The following is a 12,073-nucleotide window of genomic DNA, read 5'->3' on the forward strand; positions in this document are numbered from 1 at the left end:
CAAGTTCAAGCTACTTTACAGCAGATGGACGTGATTAACGCTCTCTTCCCGAAAGCAAAGCTGGCTCGAGGACAGACAGCAGGAGGCGGAGGAGGAAGCCATCCTGCAACCGGGATCTGTTTTGGCACAAATCTTCACTGCAGAAGCAAACGGTGACGAGAGCTTAACGCCGCATGAAGACCAGCCAAGTACAACGGCAACATCGGCTACAGCCAATTACCGACGCTCAAATTCGGTCTTTGAAAAACGGACTTAGTCAATACAGGCGAGCGGATTCTGTCGACATCCAACGCGTTCACCCAAACAAGTTGGATTTGCGTTGACCGATAGAAAAGTCCGAACCGACCGACGAGTTAAGGTCGACGTGTGCAGGGAGGGCCACGCTCGCTCGTTCTCTCCTCAGTCAGGTGATCGGCTCCAGCAGGAAATGTTCTGCCGTCCCACTTTACATCATAAATAAGCAGCGCGCGGGTTTCTCCTCAGCATAAATGATCAGTCAAAGTGCTTTCGAAAAGCACTTTGTATCGGTGTTGCTTTAGCTAGCACGGAAATAAATATGGACTTGTGCACTTGGAGGAGGTCGTTTATTGTGTTTGACGGTGTGCGCCCGTTTGTCGTGTCTTGTGAGGACGACAGAAAGTCCCGTGGAAGGTTGAAAAAAAAAGACACAGCTGTCATCAAATATTCAAAAGTTGCCGTACAAATCCGAGACGCTGAACTTTGGCAGCGTGATTTGACCGATCATGAAATTGCGTGCGTGAGGTCTCACCCTGCTGAGCGCCAGGAGGAAGTCCATGCCGCCGGAGCGTTTGATGCAGTGCCGCAGCTTCCAGTAGACCAGATGCTCCCAGGCGAACACCAGCAGGCTAAGGCCCATGGCCACCAGCAGCATGTAGAAGACGCCCGCCATGTTGTCGATGTCCAGCTTGCTGCTCATCACCTGCGCCGCCACACACAGGAAGGACACGTACTCGATCACGTTAAGACTGCGACCACCGCCATGGTTAGCCAACTATCAAGACTTTCGCCACATGCACCACAACTACTTTCGCTGCCAGAACCGTTTGTGTTAGCCTTGGTTGCTCTGAGACCCGCACTGCTCTACTACTGTCATACGGTGTTCCACAGGGTTCAATTCTGGGCCCTCTGATGTTTTCATTCTATCTGCTTTATTTGAGCTCCATTTTTTTCTGCTTCGCAGATGACTGTGAGATCTAAGACCCTCTGCGCAAAAAAGAAGCTTTCCGAGGCCACTTTTGTCCTGTCTGGACGAACTCTGGACTCGGAAAACAGAAGGCTTGGCCAGAGAGGCCGTTGTACTTCCTGTCATGAAAATGTTGACGTCATACCTCAATCTTGTCGTTGTGACAGATTCCCGACAGCCAAAGACGCTCCAACATGTCAATCTCATCTACAAGATGCACACACACACAAAGACAGAACATGAGTCCAGCAAAGGAGGTCCCTCACAGTTCCAACGCTAATTGACCTCGGGGTTAATGAGCAGCATCTGGAGGCTGGGAGCACCGTGGCGGGCCGTCTTGACCGCAACATCCGAAAAAAGAAATACCTTTCTGCTTCGTTTACTATTTTTAAACCGAGTAAGCCCTCCAAAAATATTCCACCGCCAAAATTAAAGTTACTGTACAGTCCAAAAAAAATATTGGCTTCAAGCAAAAAAACAAGTCGTTCACTTTTGTGGATCACCGTGACCTGCCCGAAACAACACAGGCACGATCTCGTCTTGCATCAATTCGGTTGAGACTTTCCTGCTCTGCTCTGGCGACGCCCCGCCAACAAGTCCCGTACCGTCTCCCACCAGCTGCAGCAGCGCCAGGTCCAGGGGTCGCTTCCAGCGGGAGTTCTTGTGCAGAGCGATGCCGTAGCCGGTGGTGGCGAACACTTTGCCGGAGCCGATCGTCATCACCTGGAGGAGGAAGAACCAGCACCAGGTGAGAACCGTCTTTTTGTAGGCTGTAGGCACCATTTCGAGGTTTGGTCTCCTACGCGACAATTTACGAAATCCAGATTCTCAGAAAAATGGGAGATAAGTGAGCACTTTGTTCCTTGTTCATGACGTAATTATTGAGTCCGGCAGGTGGGTCGGTCCATCGGTCAGTTGGGTAGTCAGTCAGTCAATTAAAGATTGGTCACCTTGCAGCCTTCGTCCTTCCGGGCCATGTAGTTGAGCACGGCGGCGTCGTAGATGAAAGCATCCAGTTTTCTACAACGGCACAAAAAAAATAAATAAAACAATGTAAATAACAGACACATTCACAGACAATCGGAAAAAAGTGCGACGCATTGCAGTTGTTCTTGTATTCTTCCCAAAGCGCGCCTCACACATTCAGCCTTCCCGAGACACAAGCGGAAGTGCATCCATCATGTTTGGCCGCGGGCGGCCAAGTCCGAGGAGGCTCCCCGATCGCCGAACGGATCTCAGCGGCGTGAGCGGCACATGATGAAGCGCTTCCCGGGCGCCGCCGCATCTGCTTCCTGTTTGCGCTCGCCCGCTGCGAGCGTTCGGGGAGGAGAGCGCCGAGGGATGGAAAATGCAAAGCATGAAGAGTGAAAGAGCACTCCCCTTTTTTCAAGACCAAAAGCCGTTTCACGTGTGACAACGCGATAAACAAGTGCGGCTTTCGTGTGATCAGCCCACGAGAGGACCCGGAAGACGCGAGAAGGAGCCGTTGATTAACGAGAGCGCGACTCTCGTGGCGGCGTCTTGGTGGCCGGCGTCACTCACCCGGTCTTCAGGTTTTCGATGGCCTCCTCCACGCCTTTCTGGTTGTTGCGGATCATGTACTGGTGCATGTTGGGATAGTTGGAGCGGATATTCTCCTCCGTGCTGCCGTTGGGCACCGTGCCGAAGCGCAGGGGCGGGTACTGCTCAGTGGGATGCTGGAACTGCAAAAAAAAAAAAATTTTAAAAATTAAAATGAATAAATAATCATCACTTGAGCCGTTTTCTCGCTCAAATAATCAGCTGGGCACTTGACCCTTTTTTGACAGTCAGTCCCCTGACCGCCCGTCTGCCGCGATCTCTGTACCGTTGCGGCCTTATTCCTAAAAATCGAGCTCAATCAATTAGCCGCCGCTCGACTTTACCTTCTTGTCCGAGAGTCCCGACACGGTGTCGATGTACTCCTCCTGGATCATGAAGGCGGCCAGGTTGGCCGTGTACGACGCCAAGAAGATGACAGCGAAGAAGGCCCACACCAGCACCTGCGGGCGACGAAAAGCATCAACGGCTGGCCATGAATTTGACTTCCACGAGGAGAAGAAAAAAAAAAAAAAATCAATAAAATGAATTGCTGGTCAGACGCCCGAAGGAGCTCGCTCTGTGACATGGTCCCTAAATCTACGAGTAAAAGATCTCGCGGACGAGGGAGAAGGTGAGGATGCACAGCAGGTAGCCGATCAGGCTGATGTAGATCCACGCCAAGGAGAGCAGCAGCACGTCAGGCAGGCTCATTGTCGCTTCGCCTCGCCTCGCCTCGCCTCGCCTGCCGTCACATCCGGCCAGCTCGCGTGTCGCCGCTCGTACGGATGACATCGCCGCATTACACAGCTGACACGGAAGCCGCGTCACACCTTGAGTGATGTCACACAGCGTTGGAGGAGGGGGGGGCCCTTTTAGATGATTCCACATCACAAGACTCGGCGACCAGTCCACCGTTGGGAGCTCATCGTCAAAACGCTCACAAAAAAGGCTAATGGGAAAGTAGTAATTGCTCTTTGGACGGGTCGGCGGCAAGTGTGCGAGCGACGGCGCAGCAATCAAAAATTCGCCCGCTGCCACCTGCGTTTTAGTCAAGTGAGCAGCTGATGAGCTCGCTGCCTGATTGGTCCAACGCTCTCATGCTAATGAGACGAGCTCGTCTCCTCGTCGAGGATCAACGGCATCGACTCGTAGAAAATCACGCCTGCTGCGCCGCTTCGGAGTTTTCAAATCCAAAAACAACTGACCATAATCTTGCTGGTGGTTCCTCGCGGGTTCTCCACAGGAACCGAGTTGTTGAAGACCAGCGCCCACAGGAGCCAAACGGACTTGCCGATCGTGAACTTCGAGCCGCCCGACTCTGAGACCAAAAGAAAAACATCCTCGTTGAGCGTCGTCGCAATTTTTTATTTATTTTTTTTTAATTGAGATTATGATTAGGAAACAAAGCATTGTAAATTCTTGTTAAAGTATAATAATTGAGTGATGAGAATTAAATATTCATTTTGAATGTTAAATAAATAAAAGAAAATAAATAAATAATCAAGTGCAACTTGTTCAAACATCTTTTGAGTGATATAAATGTGTAAAAATATTTTAAGGATACTTTCATTATTTATTTATTTTTTTCAACTGCCTTAACAACGCAAATGTTCTGTCAGAGTTCTCTTAAAATGACGTCACACTTCCTGGTCGGTTGATCGCCAGCATCTCACTTCAGGAAAACGATGACTTTGGCTAAATATGTCAAATAGAATTTTTTTTTTTTATGCTATTTTTTTTTTTTTATTTTCTAAAATTACTTGACGCTTATTAATTTTTTTTTGCAATTTATTGCGCAATCTAACATTTTGAAAATGGCTTGCTTTCTCTGATGATGCAATGCTTTAAAAAAAAATAATGCTTTATTTTTTCTTTTCTTCCACCAAACGAGCCTCGGTTATAAATTAGAACACGCAAGATATGAAAGGTGATATTGATGACAACATCAAAGAAAACAACAAAATGGCGGCGTGAGGCCGTCGTCTTACTTTTGGCGCTCTGCAGGCTGCGATTGTAACCGACCGGGCTGAAGAACTCAAAGACGAAGACGGTGACGGCCACCACCGACAGGCACATGACAAACATCATCACCCACACGGCCGGGCTGTAGGGCTCTGCGGCGACAAGGCACAACTCATTCAAGAACTTTTTAACGTTTGTGTCATGACGTTGAAATGTTTGCAACTGAACACACACGTCAAACGGGGTGGGGCGTGGGGATTTTCGCACGGCTCTAGTAGGATCAAATGTGACCTTGGAGAGACTGCGGCACCCCGGGGGGTCTTGCGGGTACCGCCATCAAGGCACTCGAGCACTCAGCAGGGGGGAGGGGGGAGGTGAAGTCCTAAAAAGCTTCTGAGTCGTCGCACTCGATTGACGTTCTCGCATTAAGACGAAAAGGTTGACGGAGACGCTTGCCGTCTGGGAGGTGACTTGTAAATATTTACCTGGCTTGATTTCGTACCGTCATTTATTTATGAACACACGCCTCGTAAAATGACTCATTAGTGGTGAAGGTTGAAGTTTTGTTTACACCGACGCAAAGTGATTTCTTTTTTCCATTGACATCATAATGTCATCATTTATTAAAAAAAAATAAAATGATGTTCATGATCTAACATGAGGTGAATTCAAGCCTTTTTTTTCTCTTCAAGAGTATAACAAGACATTTGATCTTTTGGAGAACGGCGTGATGACCTTTCCTTTTAAATGACATCACGCTCGGATTGAGTCCAGCTGAGCTGTACTCCTTGGTAGGCTCCGCCCCTCTGCAGGTTGCATTATCGCACCCCTCACCCGTGTGCCCCCCACGTCACCTGCAGCGTGCAAAGTTGTCGGACGAGACCAAAAGTTATCGGCGTCGAGCCCTTCGGTAATTCTTCTAATAACCAAATGGCGCGGCCATAAAAATCAAGTCAACGTGAACATCGAGACGCCACCGAGGGCTGACGGCCTTAACGAGCGGACTGATGGCTGCTCGCGGAGGCGCCGGTACAATAACGTTTGACTCGTTGGCCGAGGCGTCACTGGGAGTTTTACTTCTTCGCACTTCTCTGCCGTGAAGCCACACGGCGTCGTCTGCATTCTTTGAGGGTGCACTGCGGCAGTCGGGAGGACGCCGCGTCGCCTGTGGCTGAAGGTGAACGTCACGTGACGCCAGCGTACCCGCGTCAAGCGCACATCTGGATAATATCAAACAGACTTGAAGTCGGCTTCCTTGGCCAACGAAGCTGCACGTCATCCATTGTAAGAAACCACCTCGGTCACCTCACGTCAGCCCGAATTGCGCTCGTCTTAGCGACCTTGCAAGTCACACGCGCTGCTCCGGATGCCACCTACTGGACGTCATCACACATTTCCCGCCACCAGTCGCCTCACATCACCTGTGACGTCACCCGCGCCGGCCAAAAGCCGCCCTTGACTCATCTGGCGTCACCTGACGTGCCAGCTGTTGACCCAAATGCTCACCCCCACATCGGCGCCACCTCACACCACCACGCCCCCACGCCCGTCGCCTCCCGTCCCGCCTCACCCATCAATACACCGTGCCGCCAAAACATCACGTGGAGTGGTCAGAGGAACGCACCGAGAAAGGCGGACGGCGACACGGTGCCGTTGCTACGGGAAACCATGACGCTGATGCCCGTCTCCACAAAGGGCACGGAAAACTCCACAACCTCCGATCGCTCCTCGTTGATGGTGAGCGAACCGATGGCCATGTCAGCCCTGTTGGACACCACCTGCGGAAACAGGAAGTGGCGCTTAGAGAGCGGGCCGGGGAACGGGAAGTGGCTTTTGGCCAACGGGAAGTGCGACACCGCCATGAACATTTTGTGTATCCATCCATACACTCACATGCACACGCACGCACGCGCGCACGTGCGATCTAGAACCGACCTCGCCCACCATGCCGTTCCACTCGCCGTCGATGTTCTTGCCGTGGCGTCCGTTGGTGACCAGGTAGAGGTCGTAGGTGAAGCCCACGATCTTGGCCAGCCGCTTGAGGACGTCGATGCAGAAGCCTTTGCAGCAATGCTTCATGGGAGACGCGCCTTCCACCAACAGGCTGCAAGACAAACACATTTTTAAAAAGTTTAAAAAAGAAAAAAAGCCTCCCCCGAAGATCGGCGTTCGGGAGAATTCGATACATCTCGCATTGTCAGAGCGGGAGACATAAACAGTGAATAAAACCTTCAGAGACTGGAAAAATATAAAAAGATATTTTCTTCTTCCCTGCTGTAAAAAAAAATATATATTTTTTGGCCTGTTTTAATGCCGCTTCTGTCACAACCGTCGAGAATGGGACAGGAGGCGATGAGCGAATTGAGACTTGGTTGCAAGTCGCTCACACGACTGCTGGACGGCACGCACGAGGCATCAAAGTCCTTCAAGTGTTGCGTGTCCGTCCGGAGGCGTCGACGTGTCTGTCCTGTCGCCTAGCAACATCGCAACCAATCAGCGAGCCTCGACTCCAACTCGACTTGGACCAAAACGCGGACCTTGAAGGCGACCTTGAAAAAGACCACGGCGGCAAATAAAAGCTCGCACAATAAAAGAAACACGACATGATGTGTGTGCGTGCGTACGTGTGTGTGCGTGTGTGTGCGGGGTAGAGACAGGTAAATTAAAAAGTACAGCAGTATTCTCTCTTGGCCAATCAAATTGATGGAGGACAGACTTGCTATCTGCCATTGGCCAGCCAGGTCGTACGCTGCCAGTAGGTAGCTTATCTCACACGGACACACACACACACACACACACACGTGCACGGTGGTTGTGAGCTCCAGTGATTATTAACCAGTGACTTTCAATCCTCCGGCGGGTTGTTCTATGAAGAGAAAACTCGCTTTACATATTCATTATCTGCCATTTGCAAAAACATTCTATGAGGTTTTCAGTGCATACGGCGGGCGGGCGGGGAGGACGCCATCGATTTATTTTTTTTTTTGTGTTTCGGCACGTGCACTTTACTCTGATGAGCTCGAATCAGGCTAGTGGGAACCGTTAGCTGCCATCCCACGAAGGACGTTACATATACATATTTTTTTTTACCTCTATTTATCCTGGTAAGGCATTATTTGTTATGCCGGTCAGGCAAGAGCGGGAAGAGGAGGGTGAGGGTCGGGAAGAGGAAGGAGGAGGAGGAGGAAAAGGAGAAAGTTAGGGGAGGGGAGTGTAGGATGAAAATGAGGAAAAGGTGAATGAGGAGGAGGAAGAGGAAAGAGAGGCTGAGGGGGGAGCAGGAGGAGGAGCGGAGGAAGAGGGAGAGGAGGAAAAGGAGAGACGAAAAGAATGAGGAGGCAGAGGAGCGAGCAAAAGAGAAGGAAAAGGCAGAGCACTAACGCAAAAATTGTTGCCCGCATCTCTTCCAGCTCAGCGCTGCCCCCCCCCTGCACTGTGGCCCAACGTGGTACTACAAGTGTAAACCGCACCTACCTGGTGTTGAGAGGCATGCGGCACGGCACCGAGTCGCGGATGCAGGAGCTGGTCCCGGGGTCGGCGGGCTCCACGATGACAAACGGCCGCTCCTCCAGCGTGACCACTCGCAGGTGCTGGGCGTCGTCCAGCGGCTTGAGGAAGGAGCCGTAGCGCGACCACGGGTGGTAGCGCAGTCGCAGGTGGCCGTTCTCCCACCAGCCCACCTGACACGCAAACACGCCAAGCACGTCAGCCACACCGCCACTCGACTTTTAACGAGTTCATCACAAATATTATTAACGGATGTTTCTTTTTCTATAATATATTATTCGCTTCTTAATATTCGTGAATCACTTTTGATTCATTATTCCGTATTAAGTGTTGTAAATCGAAGCTCCTCATCCTCATTCTTCATCGTATCAGTCTTGAAAGTGTGTCGCACACGAGAGCAACACTTTCATGTGCCGAACAAAAAGTTGATGAGAGGTTGAAAAAAAAAAAGGAGCAAATATTATACAATCAAGTGAAGAGGATGATGATGATTAGAATGATGATGACGATAATGACAACCATGGAGTGGATGCGCGAAAAGACGATGAAGAGGACAGAAAAAAAGAAAAAGCTGACGGGAAAACAAAGGAGGTAAAAATAAACGACCTTTTTTTTTTTTTCTTTTTTTGCTCAGCCGTCAAATTAATTTTGGATCGGCCCGAACATTTCCTCGACCGAGTCGGCCGCACTTTTATGACTTTCGCACTTTTATGACTTTCGCGCTTTTACGACGTTCACGTTTCATCGTTTAAGTTCAGCTGGCGACGCAAATGGAAAGCGACGGGGAAAAAAAACGAGCGCCGCTGCCAAAAATCACATCAGCGGCGCTTCCGCTCGCTCTGACCGGGTCGCCGATGCCGCGCTCTAAAACAGCCAAAGCCGTCAATAAACTCATCATTCAACCAGTAAATCAAACATTTACCCAACAAGCTCGCTCAAATAGCAAATCAATCAATTTAGCATCAACCAAGCACGAAAAACGCCACTGACCTCCTCCCAGCCGCGCCCGTTGTTGTACGAGATCACGTCCAGCAGTGGGTTGGACAGGTAGCCGTCGTTGTTGAACGAGTAGTCCCGCCCCCCGATGGAGATGTTGGTGAAGTACCTGAAGACAAACAAAATGACATTTCTTAGAGAGTGGACCAAGAAAACGCCGGAGTACCCGGAGAAAAGCCACGCAGGCACGGGGAGAACATGCAAAGTCCACACAGGAAGGCCGAACCCGCGACCTCAGGACGGTGAGGCGGACGTGCTAACCAGTCACACTACACAAAAAAAAAAAAAATGAAATGGGGATGCAAAATGTTTTGCTTTCCAGCTGGAACGGCGCTCGAACGCGTGACAAAAAAAAGGCACTCGAGAGCCGAACGTGTCATCGGTCACTCACGCGCACTCCAGCGCTGAAATCGATGCAAGCGTGCGAGATTGATGTTGGCGCATCGACGCGACGCGAGACGAGAGCGACCGAAGCCGGCAAGCGATGTCGCTAATTAAAAACAGCCAAAAAGGAAAAGCTGACGAGAAGGAACGCGACATGTGGGAGTGTTTAACTTTTTGGAACGCGACGAGACAGAAGAGCGCCATGAGCAGCTGATAATACTTTCCCACAACGAGGAATGGCGTTGGTGACCCGCCGAGCCGCCGTTTGCATCTGGATGCGCACGATTGGCCGTTAGAGGCGAAACACGACTTCCGAGGGCCTGCTGCGACCAGTCAGCCGTGTGAGGCCTAATTGAAGGGACTGGACGCCATCGTCATGAATCGACAAGGTCAAAAAAGAAAATAATTGTAATCATCTTTGCTAATCACGTCAAAGCAGATCACCGAGGAGACAAAACGCCGTCCCTCGCCACTCACGAAGGCGTCGGCTCGTTTTGCTCACATCTGTCGCGTCTTCAACTTGGTGCCGTCACGTTTTTTTGGCAAGTGGCGAACACGAGAGACGTCCGCGGCCACCCATGAACGGAAGAAAAGGCAGCCAGAGACTTTGTGCGTAATTAGCATGACTTTTTTTTTTTGAGGGTCTCCAACAATGTGGATCCGAAACAATCCTGCGGCGAGCTTGGCAAATTGAGCAGCATGAATGCGGCGCTTTCTGGCCCAGTCAATGCGGCACTCCGATTAGCGAGTCACGTGACGGCAGCGACTTGATGATGCGCGCCGTCTTCTTCACAAGCGTCGCTTTTGTTGACTAAATGCTTTGCTGGCGTTCAATAAAACTCATTTTGCAGCCTTTTGCTTTTCTTTCTTTCAGTTTCCCGGCGGCGCGTTTTGTCCTCGGCCCCATTCGCAGTGGGAGCTTTTGTCGTGCCGTGCTTCTTTCACTGGGCGCCCTCGCAGCGTCGTGATGGTCAGCGCGGCATCGACGAAACACGCTCACAAATCAAAAGAAATTCCTGGGAAAATCTTTTTGGGCATTTTCTTAAGGGGCATGCAACTGCTGCTGACGAAAAAGGGACTCGTTTGGGAGGAAAAAAAAATCAAATAAAAAATAAAGATTCTGGTCGGCCTTTTGGTTTGAAGTCACAAATTCTGGAGAATTTGAATTATTTGGATCGGCGACAACATTCACCACAATTTCTCCCTCTGGGAATCAGTTCAGGATGGTCTCATCTTATCTTATCTTATCTTGACCACAATATTAGTTTTTGATGTCCCAAACAAACGTCCTCCGCGTCCATCACTCTCTGTTTTTCTCCATGGCCATTTTTCACGCGGCCTCCACTTTTCTACTTCTTCTTGTCGCTCGTTTTTCATCCAAGCTTATTAAATCAAGCAGCCCACCTGCCCCCGCCCTCTACCTGCTGCACGCTCCATCCATCCTTCCTGCCGCACGTCTCTGCGGCCGCATGCGATTCGTGCTTTTGCATGTCAATTGGGGAATTGTATGCGTGGATGGGCTCAGGCAGGAAGACGAGGAAGGAGGGAGGACGGGACCGAGGGCTGATCGGCAGGCTCATTTTAGGAGACGATGTGAACGATAACTGGAGCTCCGTCAACTTTTTCTTGGAATTCCTGACCGGTGTGGATGGAATTGATTTTGAACGAAAGACTCGGTTGACAGCCAACTGCAGGACAAACACGCCAAAGTCAGAACACCGGGAGACGTAGAAAAGGACGGGTCACCTCATCGTCCAATGACAAAAGAGCATCCCTTCGGCCCGCCAAATCAACAAGCGACCAAACAACAACCAAACAATCCATGAATGCTGCACAGCCGGCTGACGGGAAAACAAACAACTTTTTGGATGTTTGCGCCGCAGGTGCCGCGCGCCGCCGCTCACCGGCCGCCCCCAGGGGGCGCCGCGTTAGCCGCATGCTAAGTGGCCAGCTGTCAGGAGCCCGGACGCATCCGTCCCTCCGTCTGTTGGCGTTGTTGTGAAAAGCTGGCAGATGCTCCCCGGACGACACTTGCGAGTCTCGTTGGCGCTAATGGAGGCAAATAGCGCAGGTGCGCCATTTTAGTCACATGACTTGATTGATTCGAGGCGGACTGGCGAGGCGCGATTCACAACTTGGCGAGAAAGCATACGTGGTCGTCGGGCAACGCCGGGACACAGATCGGCAAAGAACATATGTACGACTTGGCCATGTGTGACTCGCGCTCGCCTACGTCCAATTAGTGCGCCGGGAACATTCGATGTGGTCCATCGCTAATCGTCCCTCCTTCGCCTGTTTCACGCGTGCGCCGCGTGCGCTTCTTATTGCGCTTGTAAATAAACCAGCTTCATATCCAGCGTGAGCACGAGCGGGGCGGGTTGCCACGGCAACACGCCGGCCGGGGGGTTTGCGGGAGGTGAGGAAGAAATTGGTGAGATGGAAGCATCCGGAATGAAACTG

General features: G+C 50.9%; 1 protein-coding gene across 2 annotated transcripts in view; it reads right to left on the reverse strand.

The window, feature by feature from the left end:
- The window catches only part of grin2da (glutamate receptor, ionotropic, N-methyl D-aspartate 2D, a), a 40,485-nt gene that overhangs the window by 7,930 nt on the left and 20,482 nt on the right, over positions 1 to 12,073 (reverse strand). For both annotated transcript variants that reach the window (XM_088318781.1, XM_088318782.1), the window contains exons 11-22: positions 9,224 to 9,338; positions 8,201 to 8,406; positions 6,662 to 6,830; positions 6,351 to 6,504; positions 4,753 to 4,878; positions 3,970 to 4,082; positions 3,109 to 3,225; positions 2,747 to 2,907; positions 2,155 to 2,224; positions 1,810 to 1,927; positions 1,350 to 1,411; positions 770 to 940 (exon numbers count right to left, since the gene is read on the reverse strand). In XM_088318781.1, coding sequence (XP_088174907.1) covers positions 770 to 940; positions 1,350 to 1,411; positions 1,810 to 1,927; positions 2,155 to 2,224; positions 2,747 to 2,907; positions 3,109 to 3,225; positions 3,970 to 4,082; positions 4,753 to 4,878; positions 6,351 to 6,504; positions 6,662 to 6,830; positions 8,201 to 8,406; positions 9,224 to 9,338 — 1,582 coding nt within the window. The remainder of the gene's footprint in view (positions 1 to 769; positions 941 to 1,349; positions 1,412 to 1,809; positions 1,928 to 2,154; positions 2,225 to 2,746; positions 2,908 to 3,108; positions 3,226 to 3,969; positions 4,083 to 4,752; positions 4,879 to 6,350; positions 6,505 to 6,661; positions 6,831 to 8,200; positions 8,407 to 9,223; positions 9,339 to 12,073) is intronic.

Source organism: Idiotropiscis lumnitzeri, chromosome 16 (assembly GCF_059441095.1).
Source record: "Idiotropiscis lumnitzeri isolate Australia: NSW breed Sydney's pygmy pipehorse chromosome 16, RoL_Ilum_1.0, whole genome shotgun sequence".
Lineage (NCBI taxonomy): Eukaryota > Metazoa > Chordata > Actinopteri > Syngnathiformes > Syngnathidae > Idiotropiscis > Idiotropiscis lumnitzeri.